General features: G+C 40.0%; 1 protein-coding gene and 1 long non-coding RNA gene across 6 annotated transcripts in view; one reads left to right on the forward strand and one right to left on the reverse strand.

The window, feature by feature from the left end:
• Positions 1-2787, forward strand: part of LOC112542783 (uncharacterized) — a 53205-nt gene extending 50418 nt beyond the window's left edge. Inside the window, exons 3-4 of the long non-coding RNA XR_015798364.1 lie at positions 1917-1997; positions 2649-2787. This is a non-coding gene — a long non-coding RNA (uncharacterized LOC112542783). The remainder of the gene's footprint in view (positions 1-1916; positions 1998-2648) is intronic.
• The window catches only part of BAK1 (BCL2 antagonist/killer 1), a 99171-nt gene that overhangs the window by 17887 nt on the left and 68706 nt on the right, over positions 1-12578 (reverse strand). For 4 of the 5 annotated variants that reach the window (XM_088153462.1, XM_088153458.1, XM_088153459.1 and 1 more), the window contains exon 2: positions 8929-9042. In XM_088153462.1, coding sequence (XP_088009588.1) covers positions 8929-9010 — 82 coding nt within the window. In that variant the 5' untranslated portion in view covers positions 9011-9042. Of the gene's footprint in view, positions 1-8928; positions 9332-12578 lie in introns of those variants that run through there. The other variant, XM_007443449.4, reaches the window with a different exon arrangement.

Here is a 12578-nt window from a genome sequence, read left to right on the forward strand (position 1 = left end):
TGGTCAAGCAAATCCAGCTTCCCCAGTGAACATTTTTGCCAGAATTTGCTTAATGACCCTGGTGATTTGCTTTATGACCATCATAAAAAAGGATACAAATTGAAATCACATGACCGCAGGGGTTGGTGCGACAGTTTGCAATGGTCATAAGTATGAGTACAGGTCATAAAGCACTTTATCTGAGGCTGTTGTAACTCTGAAATATCATTGTTAAGTGAGGACTACCTGTATTGCCTGCCATATCTTGGGACTTTGCCTAGCCAGTGTCCAAGTGAATGTGAATGATTTTATTCTCCAAATGCTTTGCAAATTTATCACATTCAACAATTGGTTTTTCTGCCCCATCCTCCCCCCAAATGGTCTGAGTTACTTTAAACAGGTCCGTGAATGTGCTAAGTCCTGACAAATATTGATGCTTTGCTGCTCTTATTGTCATGGTGTGGGCTCAAACCTGAGTTTGTACCTGTGTTCAGTCATACAGGTAGTCTTCGACTTGTGAACATTTGTTTAACGACCGCCTGAAGTTATGATGGTGCTGAAAAAAGTGACTTACGACCAGTCCTCACGCTTACGACTGTTGCAGTGTCCCCACAGTCATGTGATCAAAATTCAGGTGCTTGGTAACTGGCATGTATTTATAACAGCATCCTGGGGTCACATGATTGCCCTCTGCAACCTTCTCAGGGGGCTTCCAACAAGCAAAATCAATGAGGGAAGCTGGATTTGTTAATGGTCATGTGATTTGCTTAACGATCATGGTGATTTGCTTAACGATCATGGTGATTTGCTTAATGACCATGGCAAAAAAGGTCATAAAATTGGGTGTCTCACTTAATGACTGCATCACTTAGCAATGGAAATTTCGATCCCAATTGTGATTCTAAGTTGAGGACTACCTGTATTAGCGCTTCATTGTTCACTGGCATTGCTCCAGAAGTCTCCTCTGCCACTTCATCTTCTGGACCTCCTCAGTATACTGAGAAGCCTCAGAGAGAAGCCACTCAGATGCAATCTTGTCAAGAACTATAGCAGACTCCACATTCCAGGGCTCAACTAGAATTTGCCCAGAAATGCCTCAGGAAATTTCCCAAATGTCCTCTGGAAACCACTGGATTCATAAAGTGACTTGAGCAGACCAAATGAATGGATCCAACCTCCCTGAAGAAGTTGGTGAAACCAGTCAGTTCCATGGAAATCAAAGAGTGATTGGACTATACAGGACTGATGTTGATCTCCCCCACCCTCAAATCATATCTCCCCTGTTCCTTAACAAAAACTAGTCCTATGTTTGGCCTCCTATATATGTTAGGCCTGTGAAGACCTGGCTTCCAAAGAAGGCAAGCCAAAATCCCCCAGAACAAGCAGCTTTGGGAAATCCACCACCCTGGCAATGAGGTCCAACAGCTTAGGCTAGGATATTGCTGGGCAGTACTGAAGGCAGTATAACAGCAGCAGTCCCAGCTTATGTCTTGATCTCAAGCTCACACACAAGGCATTACTTCCAGTTATCTGCAGAACAGTATCTCTATTCTCCTACAGAGCTTCTTGAGTTACAGCGGCTGCCCCTCTATTCTTGCCCTGTGACAAAGCTGATGACTACTCAATATCCAGCTGGACACATATCTTAAAGGGGAACACACCCTTCCTTACCCACTTAGATTTCAGCGAAGCAAGCCAGGTCTGTTCTGTCATCTACAATGAAGTGATAGATGAGGAAAATTTTATTACAAGGCTCCTGAAATGAAGCCAAGGAACTGGAAGTAGGGATTGGACTCAAATTTTCAATCTCCCTTCCCCCCCATCAGTATACACTTATGGGACATGTATGAGTTCTATATGTAATTGGGGTACAACTCTGGGCTCTCCAGATGCTGGTAGTCCACAACACTCATCATACATTGTCGTTGTCCATGCAGGCTGGAGTCCAACCATGAAAAAACTAAGAACTCAGAGGAGCAACATGGAAGGAGACAATGAGATCTACAGAAAGACAGCTGGTACTAGGGCTATTTTTTCTCCTGTTTGCTCTTTCCTCTATATACTTGTCTGTTCCACAACCCTTTTTTTACCCAATTACACACAGAAGGATTTTGCTGAGACATTTCGCTCTGGCCTTGAGAAGGAGGTGGGAGAGGTGAAATGACTCAGCCCTGACAAACTATGAGAAAGCATGAGAAAGAGACTCAGAACAGCCCTGCCTTGGCTGTGTTGTCCTTAAAAAGGAGGTAATGAAGGTTTCAGACAGATGTTCAAGATTCTGTTAATATACCCTGCAACAACAAAATAGCATTCCTGGAATCCCTGTGGTGTCTGTTTCTTGACCTGGTCTACCTTGGAGGGCTGACAGATTTTAACATTTCATTGTGCTGGAGAAGAAATGGAGAAGAGAAGGCAGGCAGAGACAGAGTTTAACCTTTTTTCATTGGTTGCTTCTTTCTTCTAAACCATGCCTTCTCCCAGCTATTTTTAGCTGTTTTGATAAGAGATCTAGGCCTATTGCCAGAATTTGGCCTCTCTGCTCCTGAAGTGCAAAAGACAAGGCCACAGTAGAGAGTTGCCCTATATTTCAATTGAGAATATGCATATGTATGTGCTTGATGGACATTATTTTATATATTTTGCTAACTGTATGTTAACTTTCTTTTCAGGTAGCAAATGAAGCCAAGAAATACAGACTTTTATTCATCCCATTTCCCAACAGAAGAGAAAAACATTTTCTATTGCACTAAACTATTTTAAGATAATATCCACAGCAACAAAGGCTCTAACTGCAGGATCATTATCCATAGACTAAAGTGAGAGCCAGCACAATGCTGGTAAAATGCTGGGTCGTGGAAATCCAGGGTCAAACTTAATTTAGACCTAAAGTTCCCTGGTGATTTTAGGACAGTTCTTCTCTGTCAGCCTAAACTACCTCCCAGGACTACTATGAAGGCACTGGGGAGTGGCCACCTATCCTGAGATTCTTAGAGGCCAGACAGCATAAAACGAGAATGCAGTAATGAAAATGTATCCTCACTGATGTTTATCATATGCACACTTCCTTGGAGTAAGCCTCAGACAAGTCAAGTTCAATTCCTTGTGACTTCAGGTACATGTCCATGTTATTTTCTTAGTCACCGTACAGGAATGGTTTGCCACTGCCTTCTTCCATGATGTTTTTTTCAATTCCCCAGTTTAGCCTACAGCCCTGGGACAGGGGCATCTGCAGAATTCGATGAATTTGTCAAAATGATAAAATGAATATTGTGTGGTACAACACAAAAGTTGCTCCTTTCATATGTGTGTGCAATGTCACAACACATAAGGGTTGGATTTGGTATCACAATGGCACAATGTCTTTCTTTAATCATCTGTCCTCCTGCTGATGTCTCTGTTCTGGGATTTCCTTCTGGTCTCCCATCCAAGGGCTAACCAGGCCTGACTCCGCTTAGTTCTTGAGCCCAAACAAGGTCAGCTAAGTGCTGATTCTAAACCACAAGTCTTGGGGCAAGAGATTAGAATGTTTAGAATGATCTTGAAAATGGAGCTCTTCCACAGGGCATTTGGAGCCTAATGGTTATGAATCATTGTGAGATGCCATGTATTTTTATTTGGATTATGTTATATTTATTACATCTGTGTATGTGTATGTATTACATCTGGTTAAGAGATTTTAAAATCATCACCAAAGGTTTACGTAGATGCTGTATGCTCCTGCCACTTGCTACACTTCACCAGGTACTTATTGTTATCCCAAAAATCATCTAAAGCCAGAAACAAGTTCTAAATTTGATACTGTATTTCTGTATACATTGCTTAATACACTAGCACTGCTGAACTGAGGCCAAGGTGGGTTATCTCTACAGTGTTTGGGCTGCACATTTTATATTCAGCTTCTAGGTTGGTTTAGGATTAATACCTCTTTACTACATGCAGTTATCAAAGCTTCTCATCAAATGTTTATGCTCATGTATGGCCTGGTGCAACTTAAAACATAAACATTAAGTTTTTGGAGGGCTGCAAAGGATGATAGCCATATCCTGCAACCTTAAATGAGGCTTTCTGTGTGGTTAGTGCAGTACTGTTATCTTTAGTTTCCGGTTAGGCATACGTTTTTTTTAACCATCCAATCTGCAATCTTATTAGATATTCTGTGGCCCCCACAAAGCCTTCTCCAATTAGACTCTTTCCTTTCCCCTCCAGACAAGACCACACTACCACCAACAGTCATTAGGAAAAAATCCCCAAAGCTGGGGGGGGGGGGTTGGTCTTTACAATAAAATTGTTTGTGTTTTTATCTATGATAATTGATATTTTTTGTAAATCTCCTTGGTAGGATTTGTATCATGAAAGGCAAAATAAAAACTACTGTAGTAAGAAAGAAATTATACCCAAGAAAACCGTTACATGGTTAACATTTTTTACACTATGTCACTGAACTCCTTGCTGGCTTTCCAAGCTATTAACTGGTTAAGCCATCATTTGCAGCCTTCCTCCAACTAACCATATATCTATATAGTATCTATATTATAGTATGAAGATTGGAAGTACCTGGAAATGTTTTTCATCTTTCATTAAAAGAAGCCACTAATTTATTTTCTCCTCCCTCTGTCATTTTCAAGAGCTGAACTTTCACTGGAAGGCTAATTAGGATGGGGTACAATGGAGGGTGCCTGACATGGCTGAAAAATCAGAAGAAATCAGTGTCTTGCACCAGGCCAGCAAAGTTTGGGAAAGGAAAACAGCTGCACAAAGTAAAAGCAAGTAATTGACTCATATTCACACTGAAGTGTTGCAAAATCACCCACAAGTTGCAAACAAGCAATTAAAAAAACCTGTTTCCCCTGCAAGCTCTCTACTTCTACCACTTCTTAGCAAGACACTCCAAGTGAATCCTGGAAAATAAGCAAAAGGTTTAACCTGGGATTCCCAACCATCTTGAGCCAATGGCACTTTTGGCATTTTGAGAACATATTGTGGGTACTTAAAATAGTTTCCCATTGACACAATAAGTACAGTATTGTAATGGAAGCTGCCCATCATAAAACACATATTTAATTGAAGGTATAGATATTTATTATCAACTTGGGTTATTTTTGACCCAGTTTCTATCCAGGGAACAGATTTACATTAAAAAAAATCCTGGGGTGCCTTTATAGAATTGAAGGGCATTTTTGAAAATTATGTCAGCTTCCTTTTTTATTCTGTTTAAAAAAGCCTTCAGGACATTTAAAAGGTAAAGTGAGCTGGCTCTAAAAACAGCTATAAGGCTGCATTTGGGTCAGGTATTATTACACATGTTAACAGAATTATCTGATACAGAAAAAAAAGGCAGCCTATTATTGTCCAGACTATTTTCTGCTGCCCCAAGACCAGAACCCAAAAAGAAACCTGGCAGCATAGATTTGGTTATTTTACTTAATCTGCCTGAAAGGCTAAACATTTCATCCACCTGCTTCAGTGACATCATTCTACCCCCATCTTGCCACCAGCAGCCCTAAAGGAAGTTTGTAAAAACAGAAACAAAATGTGTGCCTCCCTACTCATCTATAAAGGATGCTGTTCTATGGACACAACCGAGAAAGATTTTACTTTCAGAAAAAGAGAAAAAAATACAGTTACTTGTAATTTTGAAGCACACTGCATTTTTGATATTATATAATGATCTTCTCCAACATGCTTTTAAATATGCTTTCAAGTTTGGATTATGTTAACAGTCTGTTCTTCTTGTCCCATAGCGCCATTTAAAATTGCAATCTACTAGCAAATTTCAAATGAAAGTGGCCATTTCCTCCTTGCTAGTCTTTCTTGCATTAATCTCCTTGAACCATTGCCTCATAGGCAAACAGTGATGAATAATCAGATGAGTGATAAATAAGTATCACACGTGCAGGAAGCCAATGTTAGCTCATACTGCAGGATTTAAAGGAAGGTATGGCGACTGTAGCACAAACAGGAAAGAAATGTGCTTGGTTGAATACAATGGAATGATTCCCAGTTTGTACAAAAAAGCAGAATCAATTCTCTAGTTTGTAAAATATTGCAAATTGCTAACAAAACTTTAGCATGTTTACATTTTATAATGTGTTTCTTTCCTCTGTAAAACATAAAAGGATAAAAAATAATAATCAGAATTGAAGTAGAGGGCTAGAGCAAATTAGGTATCGTCATCCGAAAATCCTGGTCATGCGGTGCACGTTTGTTGCTTTGGGACAAGCGTAAGTGTGTTGGATATGCTAAGGATACAAAACCACAATTGCTTATATAAAGACCAAAGTATAAACCAATACCTTGGTGTTAGGTGCACTGGACTGTGTAAGTAAAAGGGGTAATTCTTTGAGGGAAAACTATTTTTCCAACAGATCAAAGATAGTCATCCAAGTTGTTTAAATTAAGCATTCAGAATTTTCAAAGTAAAAAAGGCAGTAAATACATATTAATAATTTTGATCTCAAAGCTCCAATATTTCTACAATGATTTTAATTTTACACTAATTCTGTGTATTTAACTAAGAAAAGCACTAAAAAAGCCAGCATGACCCCAACATCACTGGAAACAGCACTGTTGTTCACCAATCAGGAATTATTCATAACCATATATTGTGCAGATACAGAGGATGCAAATGAAGCCATGACAATGTAAGCGTACTATATGCATTACTGCATACAAAACGATACTCTAGAACTCACATCTGAAAAGCTACGCAATGACACAGGAACTAAGTATCCCAGTAACTTACATCTTATCTCAGCAAATCTATACAGCAGGTATACACTTGACTAAGATTATTATCCCCACATGGCTGAAGCCAATAGCAAGTACTCTACCACAGCTATTTAAAGAATTCCTGAGTTTTAAGAGATTTTAACTGGGAACTTAGCATTTTTTGATTAAATCTGCGCACAATATATGCGTACTGGGAAGTTGCACCAAATAGGCCTATAAACTGCAATGAAATTTAAGAAGCTGCCTAAGATGGGATGAATGCATATGGCAATCCAAAGTGATTTAGTGTACTAATGAATATATAACAGCAGCATTCAAAGTTTTCTTCTAAGACAGAAATCTGTAAAATTATAATCCAAAATAAATCAGACACTTGATTCTGAACAATACACTGTCCCTTGTGTCATTTATATATTAATGACAAGGCTATGCTTACATTTAATATTTGCATAGTCTCAGGCAACTGCATCCTTGGGATAGGAAAGCAACACCCAACAAGGTTTACCTCTAATGAGATATTAAGACTTGCCTTCTAGCAAAGCATTTGACAATTATTTTGGGAGACACCTTGAGTTGTCTGCAGAGTCTAATGCAGCAAAACCCTAACCCTAATCTAAAATTGAGTTTCATACCTTGATAACCATCATTCACAAATAAGAAGAAAAGTCCCTATGCCCAGAAATGGATTTACCTGCTGTAACATATTTTAAGTTGGAGCTTACACATTGATCAATTTTTTCTAATGACTATTGCACAAGTGGATGGGTGATGCTAAAATATGACTGCCAAGCTGGAGGAATTATTTAAAATTGTAGCTGAGCTTCCAACTGTCTACATAATGCACACACTCTAATCATAATTTCTTAACCCTCTCCTTGGAGGCAGGTTTGTCAAATGAGTAAATTACCCAGATACTTATTCATCTCTGCCTCACACCAGAATAAAGAAAAAAGTTTTTTCCCCCTGGGAAAGAAAGAGGTACCAATAAATTCTTGGGCACAGTCATAAAATATTGCACATAGATTATCCCTACCAATGACATCAACAACTCCATATTATCAAGAGCCAATGCAGATGTTATTTTATTGTTCCCATATATCAAATGCTGGTAACTGAATGAAAACCTCAGTGGAATTCTTTTTTTTCCCTTATAGCTGCTTATCATGTCCAGCAAAAATTGTTCTAAAGTGACAGCCACTAGTAAAACACAAAGAATTATTTCAATATTACTGTATTACTCATACAGTAGTCCTCTTTATCTCCTTGATATATAAACATTACTGATTATATATCCGGTTAGTCACTTTGGAATGGCTTGAGTATATATGCAGGGGCCCTCCAAATAGAGGAGTTTATTATAGGCCACCTGGCAGGCAGAAGACATGGATGAGACTTTTCTGTGTCAGAAGACCCAGGTTTCAAAGAGACATGTAACCATGATAATGGGGGGTGTCAATTATCCTGATATACGCTGGGAATCCAACTCTACCAAGAGCCGGAGATGCAACAAATTCTCGTCCTCCATTGCTGGCAACTTTATTTGTCAGAAGGTGGAAGAAAGAAGCAAAAAGAGAGAGGGCAAGCACTTTCTCCACTTAAACAAAAGGTATGTGTGGGATTTTTTTTTTTAATCTAAGAATTAAACAGTAAGAAAAGTAGTCACTGCACATTTATACATTCAAATAAATAAACATTTCTGCTCCAAATTTAAACCCAAGACTATTGCCAAAAAACCAGGGGTGTTATCGAAATTAGGCATTAGGTAGTTCCTAGCAGGTTTGCAATGGGGAAAACTGGACAGAGGGTAGTGGGGGCTGTATATTCGAGATAATTTCCTGCAAGGAGCGGGGAGTCGTTCCCCTTCCTGCTCTATTCTCTAGGTGATAATCCACCTTCTGCTTAATTCCTGGTACTTCTGAGCTGGCATCAGCAGGCATGTTTGGTGGGTCTGTGCCACGGCCCTTTTGCTCTTCTACGCACACTGCCTGCCACAGCCCACCAACAGCCAAGCAGAGAGGTATCCCAGCCTACAACAACTAGTTCTCCTGATCTGGACTGATCTGGCTGCCTAAAATCCCTGCAAAAAGCATTAAAATGTGGCAGAGCTATTTTCCTAGCAAAAGCCACTGCTATTGTCATGCTTAAGAAAAGCTGGCAGGTGAAGTTTGCCGTTTGGTTAACCACTGTCAGAATCAATGGAAGAGCTCTAGCCATGTTTACCTGATGCCATTTCCTGGGATGATCTGCGTCTCTCTCCTGTCCTCCTCCTTTCTGCTGGATTGCTGCCATTCCTTGAGGCCATGCTGGCGTGTGCTTTGGTAGAACTGAATTAACCTGAAAAAGGTTATAAGACAGACAAAACAGTCCTTAACTGTTTCAGTATCACTAACCCAACCCAACTCTTACTTTCATCACTCAAAAGCCTGCTTTGCTTTCTTAGAAATGTAATGGCCCCTCCCTCAAACCTTGATCCTTAATGTCTTTAACTTAATTTTTGACACTCTCTTTCATTCCCATTGTTCATACAGGTACGCAGCAAAACAGCTCCTGAAAAGCAGACTGGAAATGGGAGCTTCTTAGAGAAACCTGCAATGGTTTGAATTACTGAGATAGGGTTAGGCTTCCATAAATTGATAACATATATCTATATAGAATTGTGATTCTGAGACTGGCAAATCAATATCATAAATAAATATATCTGATGAATCTGTACAGCAAGAAGAGAGTCTATTTAACAATCATTTATATAACAATAAAATATAAATAAATGTGTATTAACATGTTATATAAAATATAAACATTTAGGTCACAAAATAATAATCCCAAATAAATAACGTATATATTGTTTACTTAAGGTTGCAAGCTAAGACTACCTCACCTCAACATACTGATCTCTTAAAACAACCCAGGAACAAAACAGAAAGAGTTAATTTACAGATCCTTGTCAAACAGAAACTTACTATTTACTTTTTTTGTTGTTGTTGTTCAGTCGTTAAGTCGTGTCCGACTCTTCGTGACCCCATGAACCATATTGCGCCAGGTCTTCCTGTCCTTCACTGCCTCCCTGAGTTTGATCAGTTTCATGGTCATTGCTTCAGTGATGCTATCTAACCATCTCATCCTCTGCCGTCCTCTTCTCCTTTTGCCTTCAATCTTTCCCAGCATCAGGGTCTTTTCCAAAGACTCCTCTCTTCGCATTAGGTGACCGAAGTATCTGAGCTTGAGCTTCATTATCAGTCCTTCCAATGAGCAATCAGGGTTGATTTCCTTTAAGATTGACTGGTTTGACCTCCTAGCAGTCCAGGGGACTCTTAAGAGTCTTCTCCAGCACCACAGTTCAAAGGCATCAATTCTTCGGCGCTCAGCCTTCTTTATGGTCCAGCTCTCACAGCCATACTACTGGAAAAACCATAGCTTTGACTATGCGGATCTTTGTCGGCAAGGTGACGTCTCTGCTTTTTAATATGCTATCTAGGTTTGCCATAGCTTTCCTCCCAAGGAGCAAGCGTCTTTTAATTTCATGGCTGCAGTCTCCGTCTGCGGTGATCTTGGAGCCCAAATAAATGAAGTCTGTTACTGCTTCCATTTCTACCCCTTCTATGTGCCAGGAATTGATGGGTCCAGATGCCATGATCTTCGTTTTTTTTAATGTTGAGTTTCAAGCCAGCTTTCTCACTCTCCTCTTTCACCCTCATCAAGAGGCTCTTTAGTTCTTCTTCACTTTCTGCCATTAGGGTGGTATCGTCTGCATATCTGAGACGATTCTCCCTGCAATCTTAATTCCGGCTTGTGATTCTTCCAGCCTGGCATTTCTCATGATGTACTCTGCGTATAGGTTAAATAAGCAGGGTGACAGTATACAGCCTTGTCGTACTCCTTTCCCTATTTTGAACCAATCGATTGTTCCGTGACTGGTTCTAACTGTTGCTTCTTGGCCCGCATACAGATTTCTCAGGAGACAGGTAAGATGGTCTGGTACCCCCATCTCTTTAAGAATTTGCCACAGTTTGTTGTGATCCACACAATCGAAGGCTTTTGCATAGTCAATGAAGCAGAAGTAGATGTTTTTCTGGAACTCTCATGCTTTCTCCATGATCCAGCGAATGTTGGCAATTTGATCTCTAGTTCCTCTGCCTCTTCGAAACCCAGCTTGTACATCCGGTAGTTCTTGGTTCACGTACTGCTGAAGCCTAGCTTGTAGGATTTTGAGCATAACCTTGCTAGCATGTGAAATGAGTGCAATTGTGCGATAGTTTGAGCATTCTTTGGCATTGCCCTTCTTTGGAATTGGAATGTAAACTGACCTTTTCCAATCCCGTGGCCACTGTTGCGTTTTCCAAACTTGCTGGCATATTGAGTGCAGCACTTTAACAGCATCATCTTTTAGTATTTTAAATAACTCAGCTGGAATACTGTCATCTCCACTAGCTTTGTTGTTAGCAATGCTTCCTAAGGCCCACTTGACTTCACTCTCTAGGATGTCTGGCTCAAGGTCAGTGACCACACCAGCATGGACATCAGGGACATTAAGATCTTTCTTGTATAGTTCTTCTGTGTATTCTTGCCACCTCTTCTTAATCGCTTCTGCTTCTGTTAGGTCCCTGCCTTTTTTGTCCTTTATCATGCCCATCTTTGCACTAAACGTTCCTTTGATATCTCCAATTTTCTTGTAGAGATCTCTAGTCTTCCCCATTCTATTGTTTTCCTCGATTTCTTTGCATTGTTCATTTAAGAAGGCCTTCTTATCTCTCCTTGCTATTCTCTGGAAATCTGCATTCAGTTGCTTATATCTTTCCCTTTCACCCTTGCTTTTCACATTCCTTCTTTCCACAGCTATTTGTAATGTCTCATCAGACAGCCATTTTGCTTTCTTGCATTTCTTTTTCCTTGGGATGGTTTTAGTTGCTGCCTCCTGTACAATGTTACAGACCTCCGTCCATAGTTCTTCAGGCACTCTGTCTACCAAATCTAATCCTCTAAATCTATTCATCACCTTCACTGTGTACTCACAAGGAATATGATCTAAGTCATACCTGAGTGGTCTAGTGGTTTTCCCTACATTCTTCAATTTAAGCCTAAATTTTGCAGTAAGAAGCTCATGATCTGAGCCACAGTCAGCTCCTGGTCTTGTTTTTGCTATCTGTATAGAGCTTCTCCATCTTTGACTGCAAAGTATGTAATCAATCTGGTTTCGGTATTGACTATCTGGTGATGTCCATGTGTAGAGTCGTCTCTTGTGTTGTTGGAAAAGAGTGTTTGCTATGACTAGCTTGTTCTCTTGACAGAATTCTGTTAGCCTTTGCCCTGCTTCATTTTGTGCTCCAAGGCCAAACTTGCCTGTTATTCCAATTACTCCTTGACTTCCTACTTTAGCATTCCAATCCCCTATGATGAAAAGGACATATTTTTTTGGTGCTAGTTCTAGAAGGTGTTGTAGGTCTTCATAGAACCGGTCAACTTCAGCTTCTTCGGCATCAGTGGTTGGGGCATAGACTTGGATTACTGTGATGTTGAATGGTTTGCCTTGGATACGCACTGAGATCATTCTGTCATTTTTGAGGTTGTACCCCATTACTGCCTTTCCCACTCTCTTATTGACTATGAGTGCAACTCCATTTCTTCTAAGGGTTTCTTGGCCACAGTAGTAGATATAATGGTCACCTGAATTAAATTCACCCATTCCCGTCCATTTCAATTCGCTGATTCCCAAGATGTCGACGTTCAATCTTGTCATCTCATGTTTGACCACATCCAGCTTGCCTTGGTTCATAGATCTTACATTCCAGGTACCTATACAATATTGTTCTTTACAGCATCGGACCTTCTTTTTGCTTCCAGATACATCCACAGCTGAACGTCCTTTCGGCTTT

The sequence above is a fragment of the Python bivittatus genome, unplaced genomic scaffold (genome assembly GCF_059951505.1).
Source record: "Python bivittatus isolate LINGU-HERP-01145 unplaced genomic scaffold, Pbiv_v1 ctg000700_np1212, whole genome shotgun sequence".
Taxonomy (NCBI): domain Eukaryota; kingdom Metazoa; phylum Chordata; class Lepidosauria; order Squamata; family Pythonidae; genus Python; species Python bivittatus.